Below are 13,460 nucleotides of genomic sequence, written 5' to 3' on the forward strand. Positions count from 1 at the left end.
TTACTTGTTACTTTCTTGTGAGGGAGGATTCTTGTCGGATCCTCTTTGTAAGGATCTCGGGAATCTTCTAATTATATCTGTTCATCGTATATCGTGTGACCAATTTTTGTCAGGTATTGTTTATATTCAATTTTAAATAAAAAAAATTATAATGATTTATGACTGCACGATGTATGATGAACGAATGTGATTAGAAAATCTTCAGGATTCTTAGAAAGAGAATCCAGCAAGAATTCTCTTAGCTTTTTTTACCAAAAAAAGAATTCTCCTAGCTTACTTGTGACTAAAAACTCATGGATGATGTTATTACCAAAAAAAAAAAAAGAACTCATGGATGATGTGAAAGGAGTGAGGGGGGCCACTACATGTTTTGAAGTTAATATTGGTGGGGTGGTTGGTTCCCTTTTGACACCTGATTCAACAAATAAACTATACTATAAATGGAGCAATGCAAAAGTTTGTGATGATTGTTTGTTGCCACTAAGGAACTTGTACTTGACTTTTCTCGGCTGTGGCTGCGATGCAATTTTCAACCCTTATTTTTCATTTTTTTGGTTGAAATATGTACGAAATTACTTCAATTTCACCACCTATATACCATTTTGGTTCAAGTTTTCCAAACTCTAGCATAATCCTTTGGGCATCTTACAAACTCCAATACTTTGTCGTGTAAAAGGGCAAACATATTACATTCGTATTAGAACAATAGAATAAAGTTCAAACATATGTATTTATCAGGTCGAACAAGGGGTTGAACATCAAGGCATTATGGTCAAAAACAAGATCTTTTTAGACAAACGTTTGACCCAATAAATCAATTCGTCACATAATAATATTAAGTAGCTGTAAGTACTGTAGCTAGATCTCAGGATTTGTGTTGCTTCTCCCAAATGGGAGAGAAAGGATTACTGTTCCACTGTAGTTGTGGTCTCTCTGTCCAATTAATCGTTTTTAGCTTTTGGTCTGCCATGAGAGACAAAGGCTGGGGGCTGGCAGGCATAGGGACGGAATCAAACCTGGCGTGCAAGACAAGTCAAGGACAAGTAATCACATATATTCTTTATTCTTTTTGTCTGCCTACGTTTGGCAACCAAAGCAAAGTTGGCTCTTCCACTTGTGTCCCAATTGGACTGTGGAGAAATTTATCAGTGTGCCCAGAATACAAGCATATACGTCACACTTCATTACATATGTGGAGGGATATTTGAAAAAAAAAAAAAAAAAAAGAAATTTCTTCTACTTGTATAATAACATATAGCGTACCGTCTTTTGTTCCAAACATAATGAAATCTATTTTGGATTGGTGTTCCAAATATTTGCTTCTTTCCCTTATTAACCCTAATGTCACCAAAATAAAGCTTAAACATTTAACAGTAGAAGCTTGCAACAACTCTTACAACCAGGATAATGCGAACAAAACTCCCGGAACATGATTAAATAGTGTTTAGGAGACGAAATCCTCTAAACTAGGTTATTGAGTGAGAATCCCATTAGTTCCAAATCAATATCTGTAGCGAAATGGGGGTGGAGTTGTAGGTTCATTTGAACTTAAGCTCCACCAGAACCATACTTCTTTCCGAACACGATCTCCTGAAGCTTGTCGTAACCTGCAAGCACCCCGGCACCAGCAACTGCACGAAGAATGTTGGCACCGGCACCCTTGAAGAGAGACTTCGCACCCTCGTTCTTAAGGATTTGAGAGAAAGCGTCAAGCGAGCTCTTGTACTTGACGGCTTCACCGGATGTCATCATCATCCTTCTACGGACAGTGTCAATTGGGTAAGATGCAAGTCCGGCGCCGTTGGTTATAACCCAACCAAGACCAAAGCTAGCAAAGAAACTATCCTGAAATTTCCCAAAAAAACAAAAAAAACGAAAAAAATGTGAGATAATCCCCATAAGTTTGTGTATATGGACAGTGGAAATATGACTTGGTACACAAGCAATCCACTTACCTGCAACTTTCCAGTGAGGATCACAGGCTTCAAAGAATCATACATTCCAAAGTACAGACCACGGTACACAATGATTCCAACACAAGAAATGTTGAAGCCGCGGTAAAGGCCAGCAACACCATCTGACTTGAGAGTCTTTTTGTAGACATCAACCAGGCCATTGAATTGCCTCTCTCCTCCCTTCTTTGCGGCCTTGGAATCGTTTGCAAGACGGGTACGAGCATAATCCAAAGAGTAGACAAAGAATAAAGAAGAGGCACCAGCAGCACCGCCAGATGCCAAGTTACCTGCAAACCATTTCCAGTAGCCATCCTTGTCCTTTCTGAAATTGAACAACCTCTTGAAGTAATCTTTAAACGCAAAGTTTAAGGCCTGAACAAGGACAAACCAATGTAAGCACACTGCAGTAAGACTCGCAGATACAGGAGACTGAATGCGAGAACAAGATGACGTGGTTAAAGAACTCGGAATATGTGGAAAGACAGACCTGAGTTGGGAAGTAACGGATGACATTTGCCGTGTTTCCTCGCCACAATGATACCATCCCCTCATCTTTCATTGTTCGGCTAAAACAATCTCCAATTCCCTTGTAGGGTTCAGAGAGCCTACCAGCTTTGATCATCTCATCCTGATTTTGAATCAAGAGCTTTACACGCTCAATTGGAGCAGCAGCAGTCTTGGACACAGCAGCAGAAACTCCACCCATTAGAAAATCAATAGCAAAGCCCGAAAATCCTTTCTCCTTTGGGGCTTGGACAAACACAGGCAAGGCACCTGAAGCCACCAACGGATCATTAGCTCGACACGCTTGGTTCATGGGATATTGCAATGCTTCATTTGAATAACTTCCATATGAAAAACGCCTTTGATTGACGGAAGGGCTCTGGATGGCCCCATAGTGGCTGGAACTCAGATGAAGCTGACCCGAAAACTTTTCCGTGATAGTTGGGTGCTGGCGCCTATCAGCCATTACTTAGAAATGAATGAAATACCTGCAAACTCATTCAATCTTGTAGTCAGAAAGGAGGACAAGGGAAAATATCCAGTATGCTTTGACAATATCATGCAAAATATAGATTACAACGTTTCCAGACAGCAAAAAAAAAAAAAAAAAAATGAAGAATTGTACAAAAGATCGAACAAATCATAACAGAAACTCTAAAAGGATTAACAGATCCGCAACAACAATGAACCCTAAGTTAAAATTTTCTGAAAAATATACAAGACCGAAACAATTTTCAACTAATGAACAATGTTAATCATATAAAAATAAAAGGAACCAGCTGACAATTTGCTTATTGTTAACCCTCAGCTATCACAATCAATCTGTTGCATCAAAAGTTATAAAAACAACGTAAACTCAACATTTCCAGCTTGAAATTAACACGATCATATGGGAATTCGTTGCTTAAAACTTTTACAACCATTTCAATCCAAAATAAATAAATAATCATTTTACAGATCTCAAATTCTCAATTGTTGAAATGATCACTGTTCATTTGATATTGACCAGATCGATAACCCGGATTTGTATGATCATTTTAGTCAATTTCCCAACAAAACAATCAGTGATAACACCGACTGAATCTGAATTTTCAAACACGATGATAAGATTGATAATAAGATAAAAGGAATTAGTAGAAAGCAAGTGAAAGGAAAACTATATCATTAAGAAAAAAGGGAAAAAATAATCAAATCCCAAACTTCACATAAAATGATAGGAGTAAACAATGTATCAAACACATTACAAGCATATCTAGGTTAAAACCAAAAAATAATTATTTGAAAGCATTTACATTATAAAGAAAAAAAATTCAAAACCAACGCAAGCAACTGACAAATCATATACCAACAACAACGTGAATAAAAAAGGGTGCTAAATATTTACACTACTATTTTTTATAGATTGGCACTCCTGATCCAACTTTTTTTTGTGCTTCGGTAATTGAGTGAACATAATGAGAAAGCATGAAAACATGAAAGGAGCGCGAACAGACGAAATGGATGTGTAAAGTCGTGACTCTAACCCTAAACAAGTTCCCAAGATACATTCAACAAATATATATACCTTTTACAGCAGTTGATATATGCGATGCAGAGAGAGAGGAAGGGGGAAGAGTGATAGATCCAAGTGACCCAAAGGGAAAAAGAGAGATCTGAACACCCTTTTGATGGTTTATAACAAAAATGGAAATACAACAAATTACATCTGTGAAATCCGAAACTTCAGCAAAATACAAGGTCTAAACACCACATTAAATGTAAAAAATAAGAGTGATGTGATCGATCAAGTCAGAGAGAGAGAGAGGGGGTTACCCTTTGAGCTTTGGAAGCGGAATGTGAAAGGAGGAGAGGTTAAGGAGGAGATTTGGTGGGAAGGTCAATGCCACTCACGAGGGTTAGAAACCGAAATGAATACTCCCCTCCTACGTTGTTCTTATAAAATTTTCTCCAACGGCCCAGTGATTTGGAAGGTAATCATAGCCGTTGATAAGGGAGATGATACGGGAGAACTTAATTTTTTTGGGGACATGTAGGGCTGGAAAAAAATCCCAAAAATCCCAAACCAAACCGAAAAAATCCCGATCCCAAACCAAAAAAATCCCAAACCAAAATTCCCGAAATTTTCGGTATGTCATCCTGAACCAAACCGAAATTTTCGGTATGGGATTCGGTATTGCATCTCCATTTTTTCGGTATTCCCATACCAAATAGAAATAAATATTATATATATATATATATATATATTATTTTGGTTCCTTTTATTTGGTTTTAGGTATGCAGGAAAATACAGAGCAATAGCCCTCTGCATAATACAGTGCCAATTTATCTCCTATATTTTTCTCCAGACAATTTCATCCTCATTGTATAGTTTTCACTTCCACGATGCTGATCATGTAATTCTTTTGCCTAATCTTCTGATAGTCGTCTGTTATCGTTTTTCCTTAAAGCTATTTAACTTCTGTATCAACCTTTTCAGTTACATAAGATAAAATCGAGGATACAACTATGAATTTTGTCGCTTCTGTGGTGATCTCTTCTTGTACACGTATCTCACCAATAAAATACATTTCATTACATTCCGCAACCAGTACTAAACAAAACTTGTGCCATCAAAATGTCAAAAACTAACACGAATACATGAAATTCTGAATCATATTTAGCAGTAGCTAGCTCAATCTCATTTATTCCATGGAAAGTACTTTGATAAGGGCATTCGGAAGTCCTTATTCCTGATTCAGAAGTATTCGAGTCTTCATCTGTTTCACTCTGCTGGGTTAAACTTCGCTGAGGAGAAGGAGAAGGCGGTTGAGTAATTTCTTTATCGCCCTGCAACATCTTCACCACATTGCTCATGAGAGGTCTTGCATTCTAAACGCACAGCAGAGCTACCAATAACATCCTCTCCGATTTTTCCATGTCTTCTCTTAGATCCCACAACGCGACATTAAAATTGCTTGTAGAGACGAATCACATGCCTTTCTGAAATACTATAATATATGTGAATCATCTATAACATACAAGCAATCCTTGTAAGTTTTACCGATGAATGTAAAGGGGAGTCATCAATGTTCGCAATGCATTCAAGATACGTTTTTAGCAAACTGCGATTCATTACCTTATTGTCTTGTTTAGGACATTTCTACCTGACGTGTTCTTCCCTGTATGCATCATATGTGGATATTAGTTTCCTGCATACCTAGGCAAATCAAGGAAACAAAGGAGCAAAGACCATTATGCATGCATGAACATATCAGTATACATATATTTCGGGATTCCCGATTTGTCCCGAAATCCCGAAATTATTTCGGGATTCCCGAAAATTTGGTTTGGGATTGGTATTGAATTTGGGATTCCCAAAAATTTCGGTTTGGGAATCGGGACAAGGGTTTCGGTATGGGATCCCATACCGAACCACCCCTAGGGACATGGGTGAGCGGACTTGGGCAAAGTTCTGCATTTGGCATGAAATTATTTTTTTTTCCATCCAAACTGGTATATATGTGATCAAAGGGGTGTATTCAATTGGGATTTTGAGAGATTTCAATTCTTTTAATGAATATAGAGGTATTCAATCAGGATTTTAAGTGATTCTTTAAAATTCAAGGTGTATTCAATTAGAATTTTAAGATAGTTTATTAAAATCCTTAGAAATCCGGGTGTATTTAATTAAGATTTTAAATAAATTTATAACATTTCAGGTGTATTCAATTAGAAATTGATTTTAAAGAATTTGAGAAAGTTGAGGAATTAGAGGTAATTGGAGAGATTTCGTAGTGTATTTTAAGCATCCACAAATCTCACCTCTCCCCCATGAGATTTCGAGGGAATTGAATCAAAATTTTAGGGGGGTGTATTCAATTGAGAATTTGAAAGACTTTATTGGATTTTTATGGAGTTTAATTGATTTATAGAAATTCCATATAAAATTTTAATCCAATTCCCTCAAAATCTCTTGGGGAGATGTGAGATTTGTGGATGTTTAAAATACACTACGAAATCTCTCCAATTCCCTATAATTCCTCAACTTTCTCAAATTCTTTAAAATCAATTTCTAATTGAATACACCTAAAATGTTCTAAACTTCTTTAAAATCCTAATTGAATACACCTGGATTTCTTAGGATTTTAATAAACTATCTTAAAATTGAATACATGTTGAATTTCAGATAATCACTTAAAATCCTGATTGAATACCCCTAGATTCATTAAAAGAATTAAAATCCCTCAAAATCCCAATTGAATACACCCCTTATATGGAATCTCCACAAATCAATTACACTCCATAAAAATTCATGGATTTATAAATCTATTAAAGTCTCTCAAATTCTTAATTGAATACGTCCCCCTAAAATGATTCTTCATATTTGGTTTCGTTGGTTCAAGGTTTGGATAAAATTTCAATGTGTCAGAAACACACACTTCAGCAAGACGTGGTGTTCTGGACGAATTAAAATAAGCCATGGCTTTCTATTTTATGATTAAATAATAAGCTAAGAACTTTAACTTCATTCCAACAATGGCGTTAAACTTTCTCTCTCTCCCTCATCTTTGTAAATTTGTGCAAAATTATTCTGTTTACTGAAATTCAATTATGCTACTATCAATTATAAGAAACAAATTTGATTCAGGGAATTGTTATTGGCACTCCAAAAATTTCATTCTACACTCTAAACTTTCTATATTTGAAAAGACAAATACACTTGTGAGGAGTGTAGAATGAGTTTTTTGGAGTGCCAATAACACTTCCCTTTGATTCATGGTTCTTTGTTTGAACAAATTAATTCCTAAATCCAATCGGCCAGCAAGGCCTTTCATTCCCAAGATGTTAATAATTATCTTAAATACCAACAAAGTATAAGCTAAAAATAAGAAACCTAGAATCAGTTCAATCGGAAACTGAAAATTTTACGTGGAAGGAGGAGGCAGCCACCACACATCTCAGGCAACGTGGATGATTCCTTTGAAATCTAAGCAGGGCAAAGTTTACTCTTTCAAACGACAAGGGACGAATTGAAAACTTACAAATAGAAAGATTACAATCTTGAGCTGTCTCGTGATCTTTTGACAAGAAAAAGAAGAACAAGAAGAAGAATCTTGAGCTTTCTCGTGATCTTTTGACAAGAAGAAGAAGAAGAAGAAGAAATAAAAAATTACAACCAATGAGAAGGAATTCAGAAAGGCAATGGTAAAGTTAAAAGGAAAGGTTTTTTTTGGTGTTAAAGACCATCTTCAAAAGAAATGTCAAATTATAACAGTTAAATTATATTGGTGGCTGATGTGGCAATCTGAAGTCTCATGTCAAATTTTGTACTTCTCCAACTCAATTGTCAAATAATATTTTTTATTTTATTAAAATAGAGCTTTAAATGGTTGTAATTATTAAAAAAAAATTGAAATAAAATTTTTATTGGTTGAAATGTTAATGGTATAAAGGATCCACCATTAAAATTAATTAAAAATAAATTTGACTCCTAATCACAAAGCCTTCAAATTCAATCAGCAAATAACACTTCGGTTGGAAAGCTTTTTTATGTTAAATATGCACAATGGCATTCCACCTAGGATTTTGACATCTTATTTAGAGATGCTCTAACTATTTATAATTTCTAATTAAAAAAGTAGAAAGCCACAAGGCTTATTTTTATTGTTTTGGAACACCACCTGTCAAGCTTAGGTGTTTCTCCAAGATTTGATTCAGCAACTACAATGTTTTTACGAAATAGGAAATATCTTGGCTGTATTTTCATGCTTTTTTTTTTTTTTTGATAAAATTGTATTTTCATGCTTTGAAATGAGCATTTTATATTTTTGTTGGTCGAAACATTCTTCACTAGACAAATTTTAAGAAAATGTAAAATGCAAATAAGAATTTAAATTTACATCTTTTAGGAGATGAATCCTGCCAGTTAAAAAAAATGAGTTCGCAAATTTACATCTTTTTCATTGGTGTAAATTCATATTTACGTCTTCTGATGGATTATTGATTCAAGAATGAGTACGAAATTTCCTTCTTATTTGGCAAGTACAATCATGACTCATGAGAATGCCAATTATGTTGCACAGGTTTCAAACATCCACGAAATGGTGAATCCAAAAAGCTTGGGGGCTTCATGGTGTGTTGGGATATCATTTATTGTATGTCAAGGAAGTATAATCCTCATGTGTCTTTTTTTCTTTTTTTATTTATTTTATTCTATTTTTTTTATATTTTAAATAGAAACCATTATATTAAGAAGCAGTAGCTATAGTAAGGAAAGGGTCTCAATGAAAGTTTGAGAACCCCAACAGCAAGATAAGAGCACACCCCCCCTCCCCCCCCCCCAAAAAAAAGGGAAAGAGGACCTCAAGCTGGTTACAGAAGACCAAGAGTGAAGCTTAAGTCACCACCCAAAGGACCGAAACCCCCATAAAGCGTTAATGGAGGCATGGTAGGGCGTCAATGGAAATGATATAAACCAGAGCAAATGGTGTCTAGGAACCCAGACTTCCAGACACATCCCTCTTTCGCAATGCTAGACAACCCAATCAGCTGCCGAGTTTGCTTGGCGGGGAATCCAGCACCACTTAAAAGTAAAGCGGTGACGAATGTTCCAGATTTGACAGAGAAAAGGAAAAATAGACCAACTAGCCTTCCGTTTGTCACCATTAATACTATTCACCAGAAAGGCTGAATCATATTCGAAGATAACATTTGTCATGTTATTTTGGATGGCAATTTGCACAGCCAGAACCATTATTCCTAGCCACTAAAGAGCCAGAGGCATCACTGATCACAATCCAAAACCCGTAAAGTCGGACTCTTTCGACCTGGAGGTATCATAGTTAATTTTTAGCATGGGATCAGAATGAGGAATCCTGGCAGGGCGAAGATAAACATGGAAGATTCGAGGGCACCAAAAGAGGGTTAGTAGACTATAAATCCTCCATCGCCGAAGGTGCCTTATGAACAGTAAAAGCGGGAGACAGGAAAGAACCGTTAAAGCTGGCATGACATCTTATCTTCCAAATTTCCCAACATATGAAAGCAACCAAGGAGTATAAGTGGTCACGATCCGTAGTAACACTATTAAAGTAAGTAGACAAGGCCAGGAACCAAAGGTCGAATGAAGCTTGAACATTGATTTTATAGCTGACAGGGTGCGCAAATCAAATTGTTGCGGTCCAAGGGCAGAAGAGGATATAATGCTCCAAAGTTTCAGAGAAATCCAAGCAGAAATTAGACATTGGACTATCTCGAGCTCGACATTGAAAAAGCCCCGACATTTTGCAATTTTCCATAAGAAAAACTTGATCTTTGGCAAGACATTGAGGCCCCAAATGGTCTTCCAAAAATTAGGGTGAGTATAGTGTGATTGATGAGCCTTACCCTAAGAGGAAAGAGGATCCTCCTGGATAGAATGTCCCAAGGCATAGCTCGATTTGACTGAGTGCTCCCTAATCTCCGTCCAATGCCAAATGAGGCGATCACAAGAAGATAGATCCCACAAAGGGATGCACTAGATAGCCGAACTTTCCTCAGCTGAAATGAGAGATCTATAGGATCAAGATTCCAAGCTCCACAATTGATGTTGATAAACTCCCGAGCCAAAGACAAGGTAGTGAGAAAAATTGGTTGAGTAGGATGAAGGAGCTCATCCCCAAGGGAAGTGAGCCACTTATCTTGCCATATATTTACCACTTTCGCATTACTAACTTGCTAGCGGGCTCCATGACCAATTAAATCCCTACCATGAAGCAAGCTGCTCCAAGCCCATGAAGCACGCGAACCCTTGGAAGAGTTATGGGCATCCCCATTAGCAAAATAACGGTTATGAAAGATACAGGCCCATAAGGCCGTGGGATGAGTAAGGACCCAAAAAAAATTGTTTGGCCAACAACGCAACGTTGAAGTCATGCAAACTACGGAAGCCTAATCCCCCAACCGATTTAGGAGAAAAGATTGTTGTCCAATTACACCAATGGATTTTGTTCTTGGAGTCTTTTTGGCCCCACCAAAATCGAGCAATCATAGAATCAATGTCCTTAAAGAAAGTGATTGGAAAAAGGAAGCAATTCATAGGATAAGTAGGAGTATCCATTGCCACGACCTTAATCAAAACCTCACGGCCAGAGAGAGAAAGAGAGGCATGCTTCCAACTCTGAACTTTCCAAACAAACCTATCCTTGACAAAGCCCAGCGCTTCCTTCTTTGATCGACCCCAAACAGTTGGAAGACTGAGGTATTTTCCAGAATCCAATGAGGAAGGTATATTAAAGTTACTGCAAGCCCCGTCAATGATGTGAGGAAGGGCATTTGTTGAGAAGACAATTGAAGACTTTTGTTGGTTGATGGCCTATCCCGAAACTTTACAATAAGTGTCAAGAAGGTCCTGTAAAGTCCGACAATTCCTTAGATCTGCACTAATGAAGAAAAACGAGTCGTCAGCAAAAAATAAGTGAGACAGAGACGAGTAGGAGGGGCCCAGAAGAATACTAGATAACGACCCATCCAGACAACGATTGGCAATTAAAGCAGAAAGAGCTTCCGTGATGAATAGAAACAGAAACGGTGATAGAGGGTCCCCTTGCCGTAACCCACGGGGATGGGTTGAAAGAATCACCAGATTTCCTATTAAAAGAAATGGAGAATGACACCGTCTTGACACAGATCATAATTAAGGAGATCTAACGATTAGAGAAGTCCAGGCGGGAGAGCACGACCTCAAGAAATTCCCATTCTACTCAATCATAGGCTTTATTCATATCAACTTTCATGCCCAACTCAAACCCATGCTTAGTTTTCTTATTTTTGAGGTAGTGGAAAGCTTCAAGCACCACAAAGATGTTATCTTGAATTTGGCAACTTGGAACGAAAGCACTTTGATCTTAGTTTTCTTATTTTTGAGGTAGTGGAAAGCTTCAAGCGCCACAAAGATGTTATCTTGAATTTGGCAACTTGGAACGAAAGCACTTTGATGATGAGAAATAAGTCCAGAAAGGTGGATTTTTATATCTGTTCGCTAGGAGTTTGGATGGAACTTTATACGAGAAACTGCACAAACTGATCGAACATAATTGGGAGATTTGTTCCGAATTTAGATCATTTGGGATCAACACCAGATTAGTAGAAGTCAAAATAGGGGGAAGGATACCTTGATCAGAGAATTCAAAAACCACACTTGCCAAAATACTGATGAGAAATAAGGCTCATAATCCTATTTTGCCGTCTTTACATTGTAGTTTTGTGAAAGAAAGAAGTGTTTATGTCCTTATCCCTTAGCCAGGAAATTCACGAATGTTGAAGCCAGTATAATTTTTCCTTTCTCCAAGCCTCTACCAACAGCTTTATGGTGGTACGGGCCACTTCCAATCTCATAGACGGAATAACTTTGAACTCATTTAACTTAAGCTCGTTGAGAAGCTTATTTATTGTACGCCAATTGTTAGATAATTTTTTGCTCCATGGCACAAATTAGTCCTTACAACTGTCAATATTTAATAACCAAGACGAAAAGAAAGTTCCATCAATATTATCATTCTAAGCTTCTTTTACAACATATGGGAATTCAGAATCCTTTATCCATGATAGTTCCAAACAGAAAGGCCTAGGTCAGTACATAAAGCAGGAAAAAAATGTAGAATAATAGGGTGATGATCAGACCCAACAAAAGGGTCGTGGGTGAGGGCCGTTAAAGGTTAATTCTCCAACCATGAGTCATTTGCGAGCACTCTGTCCAGCCGTTCTTCGATTCTGCCCAAATCATCCCAGTCTCTTTCCCAAGTGAACTTTAGACACGAAAAATCGTATCTACTCGGGTCTTTGCTTGAATAAACTCTCTAAGATAATGATGTCGATTCGGCTCCCATTCCTTACCGCCAGATTTTTCATGTGATCACAAAAGTTCATTAAAATCCCCTATGCAGATCTAAGGCTAACCCCTGCAAATAAACAAAAAAAAAAAAAAAAAAGATAAACAATAATTCCTAAAACTGCATTTTTTATGGCTATAAGGGGGGCCGTAAAATCAAAAGACATGGGTGATGGAATCAGCAGTAAAATCTTGCACAATGGTATCCAAAAAAAAGTCAGGGGTAGATATGACTTAAACAGTAATATGGTCTTTCTACCAAAGGTAAAGGCCACTGGATCTTCCCAAAGTTGGCACAAAGTAGATGTTGTTGAAACCCAAGGAATGAGTAGTACGAGCAATACCTGCATCTATACACTTAGTTTCAGATAAAAACACAACCGAGGGCTTATTTAGTCTTACTTGCTAAGAGTGTCATCTGTCAAGTCTTGCCTAATCCTTTGGCAATCCCAAGCAAGGTAGATCATTTAGGCCTTGTGGCTGCATCGGGCTATCTACCACCACCCTAGAGGTTGTCTTGGTTCTCCACTACCATTGGAGCCTTGCCTTTGTCTTGTTTTGTGGAGGAAGTAGAAAAAATAGAGTTGCTCGAGTCCACCACATTAGTCTTCTACTGGGTATCCCAAGTTGCCATTATAGGCAAGAGGCCGATACGACGCTGACAGACAATTTGCGGCCCAAACCTCTACCCTGATGAGAAAATTCATTTTCGGGGGATTTGTTGCTGCTGCAGCTGTCTCACAAGACTCCAACATGACCAACTTTGCCAAGGCAGAGGGAGCTTAGGTTTTTTTTGCAATGATGTTGGGGATAGTAAAGTCTAAGGGCCTTTTTAGAATAATTTTTGCAGGGGGAAAACAAGAAGAATCTCTTCCACACTATACTGTAGGTTTGGGGTAGAAGTTATTACTGGAGGTACTCGAGAGGGAGAAGACATAATGTTGTTTGGGGCAATTTAAGAAATAATGGGTGAGATGACTTGGGTGGGGGAATTCTTTTTTGGCATGCCCAAAAAGTTTGTGATGGTTGCAAGTGCCCCATTGGAGAAGTAAGTTATTGAGACAGAAGGTTTGTTTCCATTTTTTGGGTTGGAGGATGAGGGAATTTAATGAAAGATGTGATATGGTGGGGGAGGATATTTTATGAGTGATGGC

The 13,460-nt window shown here is 37.6% G+C and overlaps 1 protein-coding gene across 1 annotated transcript; it reads right to left on the minus strand.

Moving 5' to 3' along the window:
- Positions 1 to 1,306: 1,306 nt before the first annotated feature.
- LOC137741365 (ADP/ATP translocase 1, mitochondrial-like) lies at positions 1,307 to 4,133 on the minus strand. Its single transcript, XM_068481086.2, has 4 exons — positions 4,024 to 4,133; positions 2,443 to 2,947; positions 1,956 to 2,327; positions 1,307 to 1,845 (listed from the first exon to the last, which is right to left on the minus strand). Exons 2-4 carry the CDS (start codon positions 2,923 to 2,925, stop codon positions 1,549 to 1,551), a joined length of 1,152 nt encoding a protein of 383 aa, XP_068337187.1. The 5' UTR covers positions 2,926 to 2,947; positions 4,024 to 4,133; the 3' UTR covers positions 1,307 to 1,548.
- Between the last annotated feature and the right edge of the window lie 9,327 nt (positions 4,134 to 13,460).

The sequence above is a fragment of the Pyrus communis genome, chromosome 11 (genome assembly GCF_041283825.1).
Source record: "Pyrus communis isolate YQ-2024b chromosome 11, ASM4128382v1, whole genome shotgun sequence".
Taxonomy (NCBI): domain Eukaryota; kingdom Viridiplantae; phylum Streptophyta; class Magnoliopsida; order Rosales; family Rosaceae; genus Pyrus; species Pyrus communis.

Excerpts from the sequence above, each read along its gene's own strand:
- LOC137741365 (XM_068481086.2), bottom strand. The coding sequence starts at position 2,925 with ATGGCTGATAGGCGCCAGCACCCAACTATCACGGAAAAGTTTTCGGGT. Across the intron at positions 2,328-2,442 it reads TCCGTTACTTCCCAACTCAG|GCCTTAAACTTTGCGTTTAA; the intron begins GTCTGTCTTTCC and ends GTCCTTGTTCAG. Across the intron at positions 1,846-1,955 it reads TCCTCACTGGAAAGTTGCAG|GATAGTTTCTTTGCTAGCTT; the intron begins GTAAGTGGATTG and ends GGGAAATTTCAG.